This window comes from Etheostoma cragini, chromosome 12 (genome assembly GCF_013103735.1).
Source record: "Etheostoma cragini isolate CJK2018 chromosome 12, CSU_Ecrag_1.0, whole genome shotgun sequence".
NCBI classification, from domain to species: Eukaryota; Metazoa; Chordata; class Actinopteri; order Perciformes; family Percidae; genus Etheostoma; species Etheostoma cragini.
In genome coordinates, this window is record NC_048418.1 from 21,561,841 (window position 1) to 21,573,953 (window position 12,113).

Sequence of the window (12,113 nt, forward strand, 5' to 3'; positions counted from 1 at the left end):
GGAAAATGGCTGCAATGAAACAAAGAGTGAAAAATTTAAAGGGGTCTGAATACTTTCCGTACCCACTGTATATTGGAAGAGAGAGCAACAAGTTAGCGAACTGCCAAGTCATCCTCTCTGCCTGCATAGCTGCAACATATCTGGTAGGCCGAGGTTTAAGCCGATAACAGCGTTGACTTTACCGGCAGTTTTGACAACACATAAAGCCACCGTTTCTCAAAAAGCGCTAGATTGTTGTTTAATTGTTCACTTTTAACACACTGTACAACATCCCTTTTTCCTCCCCCTTATCTCACAGCAGCACTAACGCAGGAATTTCTTGCTTTTCAACCGTGGTAGATTGGTCCTTGGTTGGTTGTAGCGCTATTCTATTGCATGCAGAGGGAATTTGAACGAGAACCATTTATCCCACCCCTCGGATTGAGCCCTGCCATTTGGTGAGTTCCCAGACCTAACAACTTGATTTGGGTCTGGCTTGTCAGGCTAGGTTAAATCATCCAAACAGGGAAATCTTAAAATGTAATTTACTCCTATCTAGATGAGAGAAGATTAGTATGCTGTTTAAGACAGAGTCAAAAAAGGCTTTCATCTTTCAGGTTAGCAAAAGTATTTTTAATAATTCTTATTGAAGCCAAGGTAGAGGGCTGTCAGTAGATTTCTATGTGAGACAACCTGACTGGGCTTCTTTTTGAAATAGCAGAGATGCTTGTGCAAGGCAATCTGATCAAGCTCTTCCCCATCACATCCGGTGCTCTGGTGAACTGAGTGAAAAACTAATTTCGTATTAGAGACAAGAAAGGTTTGGAGACACGACATACAGCTCGACAGACTTTAGAATAAAACCCAAAGAAACCGATTGAAACAGACAAGACGGTTAAACTGGCAGTCAGCACACAGAGGCAAAACACAGACAGGTGTTGGATACATTTGCTCAATAAGGAGTAGGTAGCCAGAGTACTATGACAGATGGGATGATCAGGGGATTTATCAATGACACAAAACAGTCAAACTGAAGATGTCACTTACGAGGCTTCTGACCCCATACGAGTTGATGAAGCTTCCCGGAAGAGTAGTAGATAAAGGCTAGAACCAGTGTGGTACACAAGGCAAACAGCAGCTTGTGTGTGGGCTTCATGGTCTTCAGTCATTCCCATGGCACACCATCCAAGGCATCACCTGAAACGACATGAGGGTACAGTCAGGGCCATAGCAGTTATACATCCCCCAAGAGAAACTCATCTGTCTGCAGCAGGGAAAGAAAATTGACAAACCCAGCGAGGCAATAACCAAGAAAAACACACACAGGGAGGGACTGTCAAAAGAAGTAGAGGTGGAGTCTAATGGAAGACAGGTAGGAGGTGCAAGGATGATCAAGAAAGGAGTATTAAAAAAAAGAGAGAGAAAATATAACATAGGTAAATGGGATGGAAGTTAGTTTTAAAAAGATTGTTTTTGGTCTCACTCCAACAACGTTGAATGGCAAATATCTTCCCTTGGGTATATATTAGGGCTGCACAATTAATCGCAATATTGGACTAGTGCAATATCCAAATTGCAGGGGAGCTCAATATTTGTCAATGTCAAAATATCAAACCATTGTGAATCAAGTATTGTGGTGCTGCAGAGAGGTCCCGGCCTACAAATTGTAAAGTACAGACTAAAGACAAAAAAAAATTCTGTTTGGTACAGATCCTCGAAAAAAAATCTCACTGCAATCATTTTGATTTCTTTCAATGTTAACGATTTAATGAACATGAGAATAATGATACAAAAATAATCATTCCCTCCAATATCGTGAATGACATGTCAATCACAATATCCCTCAAAATAATCACAATTAGATACAGTATGTTTCTGATATCGTGCAGCCCTATTTTATTTATATATATAAAATGTAATTAAAATGAGAATCACACACACACACACACACACACACACACACACACACACACACACACACACACACACACACACACACACACACACACACACACACACACACACACACACACACACACACACACACACACACACACACACACACACACACACACACACACCTCTTCTTAAGGAGTATTCATCGTGTTTTGAGAAAGGAAACAAAATCCAAACCAGAATATAATTCAGTCAACAGTAGCGTTATGTTTGTATCTTGATAAACTATGTCAGTAGGGGAAACAGAAAGTCAGTTTTTGCGGTCTGGTTTCATTTTTTTAGTTGTGAGGATGGATGAGCTACTTACGAGTGGTCCAAAGCCTCCGTTAAAAACAGCCATTTCCGAATGTTCTCAGTCGTTGACAGGAAACCACACCCTCGTTGCCGCAAAAAGCATGGCAGTTCTAAGATAATGGGGTCAAAGTTCCCATATCGCTGTTGTTGATTCCGTGAACGGGGACACAAAAATGACTGCCACATTCAATCAATCTCATCTCTCAGTTAACCTGCGTCAGGCCAAAAAGTTCTAGATATGGACCATCCAGATTATGGGTATATTGAAGCAGCAAAACATTGTCACGCACAACACGCAGTACTCCTGTCCAATCTGCAAGTCACCGGACAGCACATAAGACAACCCCTAAGTCATCTGTGTGGCCTGACTTCTGTTTTGATATCTCTCTCTCAAGAACTGTAACCCAGAACGGTGCAATTGCTTTCAACTCCATGTACAGTATGTTTTTTATGTTATCTGGAGTCAACAGATTTCATTAAAAAACAGGCCCGTTTGGAACATAACGCTGGACATGTTTCAGCATTTACCACAAACAAAGAATTTAATCTCATTTGGCCAGGAGTCTGACGTCAAAGACAACAGTTGCAGGCACATTCTTCTGAGCAGAATTCCTGAAAAACTAAGCAAAGTTCCAGGCCAGCTTTTAAATGTCTATACTTCCTGGTTTCTGTTTTGGAAGAAACAAGACATTTAAGGTAGTAATATTGGGCTTTGGAAAGGAGTGTATTTTCATCCGGGGCATCTTTGTGTCATCCTTAGAACTGCTGGAGGCAAGTGCAAATAGCAAATTGAGTAGTGTGAGCAGAGTTGAGCTCAGATAATACCTCTGCAAAACCATGCATTTCAAATGAGCAATTCATGCTGTCCCCCAGGTTAAAATGCAACTTGTTAATACTCTGTATGATGTATCTTACATACAACAGCCTATCATGTATCAACCAATTATAAAAAAAAAAGGTTAAATAAATAAAATTCAAATTGTTACTGATCTAAAAGTAAACAGCCATAATTCCGGCCGGTCAGATTGAGCATTCTTTTTTATTTGGCTTGCGAAACAGATCTAATACAAAATAGACACCCGTGGAATACATTCTACGGTATTTTCTATGGAGTACAGTGAAACATATACAAATGTGCACTAGGATGAAGCTAAGACCAGTTGCAACTCCTGGGAGTCGAGTCAAAACATTTGGTTCATTTCCAGATTTTGCATTTCTAGATCAACAAACGTTTAAGTTGCGACCGAACATTTCAACATTAACTTTACAAAACGAAAAGGAAATTGCAAAACACTTAGTTAAACAAGAAGACAAAATGAGCAAATAATGTAATTAAGCAGCAGAAAAAAATGCTAAACTACGAACCTCGGCAATAGTCCTATAGTCTAACTTTAAAGTTTTGTTTAACCATAGCAATACAGTTAGGTTTTAACTCACCACATGAGCGGTTGTGACGGGTTTGAGTCGCGAGTTCTTCATGCACAGTTGCATAAGCATTATAAAAATAATTCAGGCCATGTCGAAGGTCTCTGTTTCTTGTAACTAATCGTGTACGTTAGCTAAATAGCCAGTTAACCAATTTTGCTAAGCGTTAGCAAAGTTTATGGTAAACGAAGTTCAGCAGCTAGCAAGACAAACATAACGGAACTCCGGAGGTCCCATAATTCAACACTATAACTTTAACGTTACCTCAGTCACTCCAGTTACAACGTATTACGTTATTTAAAGGTAACCTGATGATTTATCTTACTTTTAAATGTTCCGTTTACGCTTAAGTTGGAAAACTGACATAAGCAGATATTTACAGTTACGTTAACAGTAGAAAAGACGACAGCGCATATCAAACGGCTACCGTCAACCGTTAGCTTAGCCAGTCGCTATGCTAACAACGCTACGTTGGCATAGTGGAGAATTCGCCTTGAGCTAGTCGGCAGGCCCGCAGCGTTACGAACAAATGTTCTGACCAGACAAGCCTAGGCACAGCACCAAGCGCAATCTGTGTCCGACACAGTGCACACATTTAAGATAAATAACAGAGTCTAACAGCAGAGTGTGTCCAAGTCTGACAAGAGAACAATGCTCAGGTTAGAACCACGGACCCGCGGTTTGCCAAAAAATAACCACCACCATCATTGTCGACTGAAACACAGCGTAGCAACGTTCCATTGTCATTTCCAATTGATTGGGCGAATTATAGACATTACCTTTATTCCTTTCCTTCTTGAGCCCTCGGTTCAGAAACAATCCCAGCCTTAGTTGAAATAATGGATCGGTCGATAAAAGAACCGTGTTCTCCCTCCTCTCCAAGCCATCGTGATGAAATCTGGGAAAGTGCCCTGGCTCTGGAAGCACAAGACGACCGATCTGACTGCGTGTTTCCCGAACTCTCTCACCAGATCCAGTTCGTCAAGACTGACTGAAGGAAAGGCAAATCCTTCATCAATAGCGGCGCGGTCGATACCTTTCAGCAGTCACATGAGGTATCTCCGTGAATTATGATGCTCCCCCCTGATTAAACAGAGCTTCAATGAATACACCTTTTCACCTAATTCCTCACGTGGTGTTTCCTCACCCCACGTCAGCTGATAAACATCACAATGTAGTTTGTTTGTTGTTTTTTTGGCTCAGCACCAATCATGTGCATGTAATAATGTAATAGTGCTGGTTAAACTGGGTTCTCGTTCAGCACTATTTTGGTTTTGCTTTTGCTTTTATTGGAAGCTGTAGGCTACAGATAAGGTTTAGTGATGGTCGAATTTTCTGAAATCCTCAAAGGCCTATAAGTCAACCAGTGGTGAAATGTAACTAAGTACATTTACTTCAATACTTTACAATTTGAGCTACTTGTAGTTTTTTCTTTTCATTGCACTTTCTACTTCTACACCACTAAATTTCAGAGGGAAATCTTGTACTTTTTTACTGCACTACTTTAATCTGACAGTTTGGGTTGCTAGTTATTTTACAAAAAAGATCTTGCACACAACACACATGTAATTATTACAATACAATGAATTATTATAAATTAAACTACCCAACGAAATATAGGCCTACAAGTCCAGCTGAAATGATTGACAGAAATTTACTTATTGTTTTTAGTTTCTAAAAGGTGAGAATTTTTCTGCATTGAAGACTTTTACTTTTAATACTTAAAGTAGCCTACATTTTCCTGATGACACTCTATTACATAAGTATTATTTTCAATGCTGGACTTTAACTTGTAACAGAGTATTTGTTAAGTGTGGTATCAGTACTTTTACTTAAGTCAAGGCTCTGAATACCTCTTCCACCACTGATATCAACATCCAACAGACCTTCAATAGTGTTGACAGTCAGTAAATTGTCTTAACTATAGAAAACACACATAGTGCTACTCAGGAACCCCTGCTTAAGTTGACTAAAAAGAGGATACAAAAAAAAAATCATCTTTTGGAAATTGATCTTAATTAAAAAATAAGAAGAAAAAAATCACATAATCAGACATCCTTTGCCTTAGCTAGAGATTCGCATGGGGTACTTTCCATACAATCATCTCTCAATGCAAATCAAACCAGCTATTAAGCTAACTGAAATGTGGGGTTATTTAAATTCCAAAGGCCAAGGGAATGTTATCAGGATGCAAAGTATCCAGGATCCATGAAATAACTGGCCTTTAAAAATAAAAGTCTGCCTGCTTCCAATGGAATTTAACATAGGGGTATCTATACTCATGGCCCCCTGTATTTTAAGGAAGAACATTTATTTATTCACAGTACATTATTCATTCACAAATAAAATTGGTGGCCTTAAAGGTTGGATTTTTCCTCATTTTTTAATTAAGGCATTAAGATCAATTTCCAAAAGCTGTTTTTTTCCCCCCTCTTTTTAGTCAAATTAAGCATGGGTTCCTATAGTCATGACCAGCACTGTACAACCAGTGGCTGTCTTCGGTGGCTGTGCACCAGTTTGGAGGGCTTTTCCTGAAATGTTACAAGCTCTCATTATCCCTTATGGAGAACTACAAATAATCATTACAGTGTAAGCCTGTTTGCCACATGATTCATTCTGATGCTTTCCATGATGATAATGTTTTTATCCACAAGACCTAAGCTGTTTGTCGCAGCCTGTTATTTGGACTATTGTTGAGTGCATTTAAATAGCTTGTATCCAAAGAGGTGATTTCTAAGGTTTCGGTCATCATGAAGTCAGAGAAAACCCAGGTATGGTCAAACACAATCACTGCTGAGAACTGGCTATGTTTACCAAGCTTCTAAGAATATAAGTAGGGCTGAGCAACGTGGAGAAGATCAGACATTCTTGACCAAATACATAGATTTTGATATTCCGACGATGTTGTAGGGTTGAAAACTGGTGCTTTAACGAAACATTTTCAAAACTAGAATTTAGATTTAAAAAAATCATCAATAACGCGGGCATAATGGCTTAGTGGTTAAAGGCAAATAATAGAACAGCTAAAACAGTTTGTGAAGTAATATCACTTTACCACAATGCAGCCTTAAAACCAGGAAAAGACAAACTTAAGCCATATTACAATATCCAAATTCTAAGACAATATCTATAGGTATTGGGTTTAATATGGAAATGACTTATACTCTGCTCTGATAGGATGATAAGATGTGGCACACCCTGTATGTCCTCCTCAAGCCCAGTTGGGACCTTCAGTATCATATGGCTGCTCAGCAGATTGTTGTATGGCAGCAGATCCATAGTCCTGTACATCACACCTGCTCGGGTTACTCTGCTAATTCAGTTTTCCTCTCGGATCTTACGATTTTATTTGTGCCCTGACATTCACAAGGCCTTTGTATCCTACATAAGCAGTTGTTAGGCCAAGAGGGCAGTCTTCTATTTTTTTCCTTGCAAAGAGTGTGTGGCAGAGTAGCATACAATCTATGAATATTAAATCAAGCAGGATATACAATCTGCTCATCCACTGTTCTCCATCTGGGGTCAGGAGATTAGCAGGAGACTGGAGAATAAATTGCATACACAAACAAACTCTGAGCTATACACACAGACACACAAGCCTATTGAAGTTTTTTTTCCAGGATCTTAGGCTTTTCATTTTTTTTTTTCCAATGCCGGCGTGGGACTCCTGGTGAGTTGGCAGCACTTCATGGCATTTGGCACACAGATCAATTGTTTACCTCACACTTAGAAGAGGAAATGATCAATGTCTACAGAAAACAATGCAAGGAGGCAACATTTCCCATTCCTTAACCATGTCTGGGAAGCCCACATATATTTGTCGGTCTCCCAGTAAAAAATCCTTGAAGGGAAAAGCACAGATTTTTCACTTTCACAGATTGTAATGCATTCGCTTCACTGTACATCCTAAGTCTCGTTGTCAAGATGAAGCCACATCCAAATTCATTTGATCTCTCTGGGTTTGAAACGTGACTCAGTCATTTTAAGATGGTGGATTTTCTGCTTTCCCTTTGGTCATGTCTCTTTCCTCTCATTCTCTTACTATTATCGAACTGGCAACTCCCAAACAAGTGCATGTCATGATATCAAGTGTCATGATGACAGAAATGCATGCCCCAACAAAAATGAAAGACTTCAGGAGCGATGCCATCAGGTTCATCCCTGGATTTGGCATTTCATCTTAGAGTGTAGTCAGACGGTTTCCGCTGTGCCAAAGCTTCCACTTAAGCCCACATCAGGAGCTTAAATGTACAATATAGCAGCAGGTGATGGAAACAAGTGAAACAATGTTTAGGAAAATATAATGCCTTTCATGTGCTTGTATTAATTGTGGAAATGTCTGTCCTTCAAGCTCTACTACTGGTTTATCTGTAAGTGAAAATACTGGGAGACAACAGAAAACTAAGCTCACCAGATATTGTACACCCCTTGATAAAATCTGCGGCCACAGTCACCTGTTACCCATACAATCCACATGGCTGAGTAAATAATCCCTCTTTAATGGAACTTAATCTGCATTTTCACCTCTTTCACCTCTGTTCCAAGCTACATCACATTCTTACTTAGTATGCAGACACATTCCACAGAGCCAAACCATTAACAAGTGTATTCATTACCAGCAAGTACGTCAAGAATAGCATCTAGAATGTACTCACTTCTGAACCTAATAACTGACGTCTTAAACGGATTACTTTAATGTGTGATTATTCAATATGTCTGAGTGAAAGTCCTACATGAGTAGAGCCAGACTTTACTGTGGCGAAGTAAATAATTGATCGTTGTCGCCTGAATCATAGATGAAGTGTCTCAATAGCACGGCTTTTGCTTTGGTGGGCAGGCAGCAGGATATAAACGTGCTAAAAAAATAAAGAGCTAATGAGAAAGTAGTACATCCTGACCGTGCGCCCTACAAGGGCAGCACTTTCACTTTCTTACTATTCTAGGCACCATCTTGACTACAGCTTTTTACTCAGCAAAAGAGAAACTTAGATATGTAAAGATAATGGTCACTCTTCTTCAATCGGAAGGAAAAGGCCCTTTTAATTTAGCAAATATTGAGGTAATTTTACTTGATGATTTTCTTCAAATGACCTGCTATTTCTATCAACACAGTCACTTATTATTTTCATACTCGGTAATCAACATGTCCAGAAATATGGACTGCTTTAACCCAACTGTAATGGAACTGACTAGTAAGTTATTAAATATATTAAGTAACTGCAAATTAAGTCAATGTAGACACAGATATTGTTGTGAAATACACATATTTGCTTTCTTGCCAAAGTTATAAAAAGAAAAGCTGTACATAACTCTAATGTCCTTATGCTAATGTGAAGCTAGAGCCGAGCTAGCTTATGAGGTTGTTAGCTTTGCTTAGCACCACTGGAAGCAGGAGAAAACAGCTAGTGTAAATGTAAAAATGTCATGTTTTGATTGAGTAGGATAGTGCAGTATAACCACAACTTGCCTTTTTGATAGATTTAGGTTTTGTAAAGTTTAAACAAACCAGAGATAACATTGGCCTAACATTAGTGCCGGTAGGCAGATTTTGTTACCAGATCTAGCCGTTTCCCCCTGCTTCCAGTCTTGATGATAAGCTAACTCTACCTTCATATTTGGCATCCAGACATGAGAGTAATAAGGAAGACCCAATGAAATGAACGGTGAATATGGCAATATAGCACAATTAGAGAAGTTGGCCATTGTGTCTAATGATACAAATCCTAAAAATTAACCAAAAGTAGCTTTAAATGGCAATCAACGAGATGAGCTTGTGAGGTAGGCCTACTGTGCAAAGACACCTTTCAAGTTTCGACACAAAATGCCAACCCTAGCAGATATTCTCATCCACATTCTCTGTTTATCTTCCTCATGGTTTATCTGTTCTCTTCCATTCAAATAATTACACCCACTCACTTTCTCTCCCATGCATGTCTTCATTAAACACCAGTGTCCAATTAAAGTAAACACAAGAAAGCAAGTCTTGGTTATTCATTAATGAATCAGGTAAAGATAAAGTCAGAGACAGCTGTAGCAAACTTTTTTTTTTAGGTCTCTGTGCTTTTCATAGATAGCCTACTTTATCCTTCATGGGAAAATTTGAATAGTTTGACATTTTTGGGAATAAACTTTCTCGCTTTCTTGCCGAGAGCTGGGTGTGAAGGGACATTCTAAAACGCTTAACGTGAAAACACTTAATGTGATTTCCTGGTGGTATTTGAATACCTAAACAACGATCAATCATCACCAAATGTATCTATCATATTGTTCCTCATAACCAATAAAAACTGTCAGAAAAGACAAACCAGAAATCCATATTCATGGACGTTATCTGACATTAAGCTTTTTTCACGCTTCACGAAGCAGAAAACACTTAATGTCAGATGACGCCCATAATAATTGGACTTTCGGTTAGATTTTTTTGACAATTTCCAGTGGTTATAAGGAGCAATAAGAGAGAGGAACTTCGTAATCCTTGATCATTGTTTAGGTAAATTACACTAAACCAAGCTTCTGTACGTTAAAGGTCAAAACCACGGTCATTTACTGCACATTTGTGGATTATGAAGCTCCAGCCAGGAGAACTACAAGCTCCTCTGAGGCTCAAGATAAATAACGCAATTTCCCCTGCTTGCTTAAACTCATGCAAAAAAGTGTGTACATTAAGTTGTGTTAAATAAAAGTCTATGAAAGTTATCAACAAACTGAAATATTTGCAAATTGTAATATAATAAGTTACTGAATATATAAAATAGACTTTCCATGGCTTTCTTGTGGACTATACGCCTTAAAGAGTCAGCTTATTTTAAGCCCCATTAGGCCGAGGTCATGAATTCATTCTTGGCCCATGAATAATTCCTGTTTTTGTATCAAGCTTATATCTTATCTGGTGCAGATACTTTATCTTAGGAGAAAAATTACATGGAGCAAACATTCCCACGCAAACAGAAAAAAACAAACATTATGCCTCCATGCTGGAAACAAGTTTTAGGATGAAATAATGTGAAATAAATACTTTAAAGGACTTTTAAAATGTTTTCACCCTTCTCATGTCTGACAGTGTAAGACTATCGGCACATGATCAGCTGAGCAGTGTCTTCCTTTAACCCAAATTATGCCCTGCATTTATATGATTTTGTATGATACCTTTAATTATTTTCATACATTCAGAAATTCAAACTAATTAAATATGTCTCTGTGGTTTAGACCTTAAATTCCCAAAGGTAGAAACACACATTACCTTTTCTTTGGCTGTCAAGTCCTTAATCCAAAGTACTTATATCAAACAGAGTGACAGATCTAGGCAACCACTGAATGACCGAATAAATGATGAAACACCCACACGGAGCAGTCAGACTTCAGTCTTCAGAGAGAGGAAAGCCAAAGACACAATTTTATGTGGCCACTGTCCTTTAGCATCCTATGAAAACAATAGTTAATTAGTAACACGGAGGATTTAAGTAACAGAAATGGTGCCATCACAGATGTGCCCATGTAACCACATGCAGGAAGGACTATCTGCAAACAGTTGTTAACCAATGACGAGACAGTTAGAAAAATCAATTTGGTCTGTTACTCTTTAAAGGTACGGTGAACTTTTCTGACATGTCACATGAAGAAATACTTGCCATCTGGCTATCCATTTTATAACATGTTTGGGGATCAGAGGTAACGGAAAACCAAGAGAAAAAAAGACAAACTTGCTGTCACCTCTGTACCAGAGGTCAGCAAGCATACTGCACGGCCGTTTGAAAAAGGTCCGATATTCTAAAAAGTGATTTTTTTTCCATGGTCTTTGTCTTTTTTGAGTATGAAGCTGGTCGAGGTGCTTCATGAATACAGCCATATTAGAAAGTGTCCCTTTAACCGAGCCGTCAGGATTTATGTACATTTGTGATGTGATATACAGTATACAGTTTATATAAATACATATAGGTAGAAAGTGCCATCACAGTGATGCTACAGTAATTCCCCGGCTGCAGTAATGGTGCAGAGACACCAAGAGTGCAGATGAGGAATACAATACATATAAATATAGGTACATCTACATGTAGGCCTAAGAGATCACAATATAAGCCTACAGTATACACATGTGTTACTATCGGGAGTATACATATGTCAAGGATGTATACATTATGTAATCTTCAACTGGAGTCCAAATTAATATGGCAACACTGTTTACCGCATCAGTGATCTCTTTCCATTCCGCATTCTTTATACAGCCTATAACCAGTTTTTAGGCTCCCAAATAGTACACGTTACTGCAAATTAAACTGATATGTCACGGTTTTAATCGCCACCTCTGAAAAGTGACGCTTCTTAGCCGGATTACTTCTCGCCATGTGGTAAATTGTAGGGGCGAGGCCTAAAAAACGAGAATATATTGTGGCGGGATATTTAAATTACGATCATTTCCAGCAGCTGTATTTATTGGTGTATGACTATTCTTATGCTGTGGT

The 12,113-nt window shown here is 38.7% G+C and overlaps 1 protein-coding gene across 11 annotated transcripts in view; it reads right to left on the reverse strand.

The window, feature by feature from the left end:
* LOC117954084 (CMP-N-acetylneuraminate-beta-1,4-galactoside alpha-2,3-sialyltransferase-like) overlaps positions 1 to 11,108 on the reverse strand; it is a 61,049-nt gene extending 49,941 nt beyond the window's left edge. For 2 of the 11 annotated variants that reach the window (XM_034887578.1, XM_034887574.1), the window contains exons 1-2: positions 10,895 to 11,108; positions 1,027 to 1,176 (exon numbers count right to left, since the gene is read on the reverse strand). In XM_034887578.1, the coding sequence (XP_034743469.1) occupies positions 1,027 to 1,135 (109 nt within the window). In that variant the 5' untranslated portion in view covers positions 1,136 to 1,176; positions 10,895 to 11,108. Of the gene's footprint in view, positions 1 to 1,026; positions 1,177 to 3,962; positions 3,999 to 4,433; positions 4,755 to 10,894 lie in introns of those variants that run through there. The other 9 variants (XM_034887581.1, XM_034887573.1, XM_034887577.1 and 6 more) reach the window with 9 other exon arrangements.
* Between the last annotated feature and the right edge of the window lie 1,005 nt (positions 11,109 to 12,113).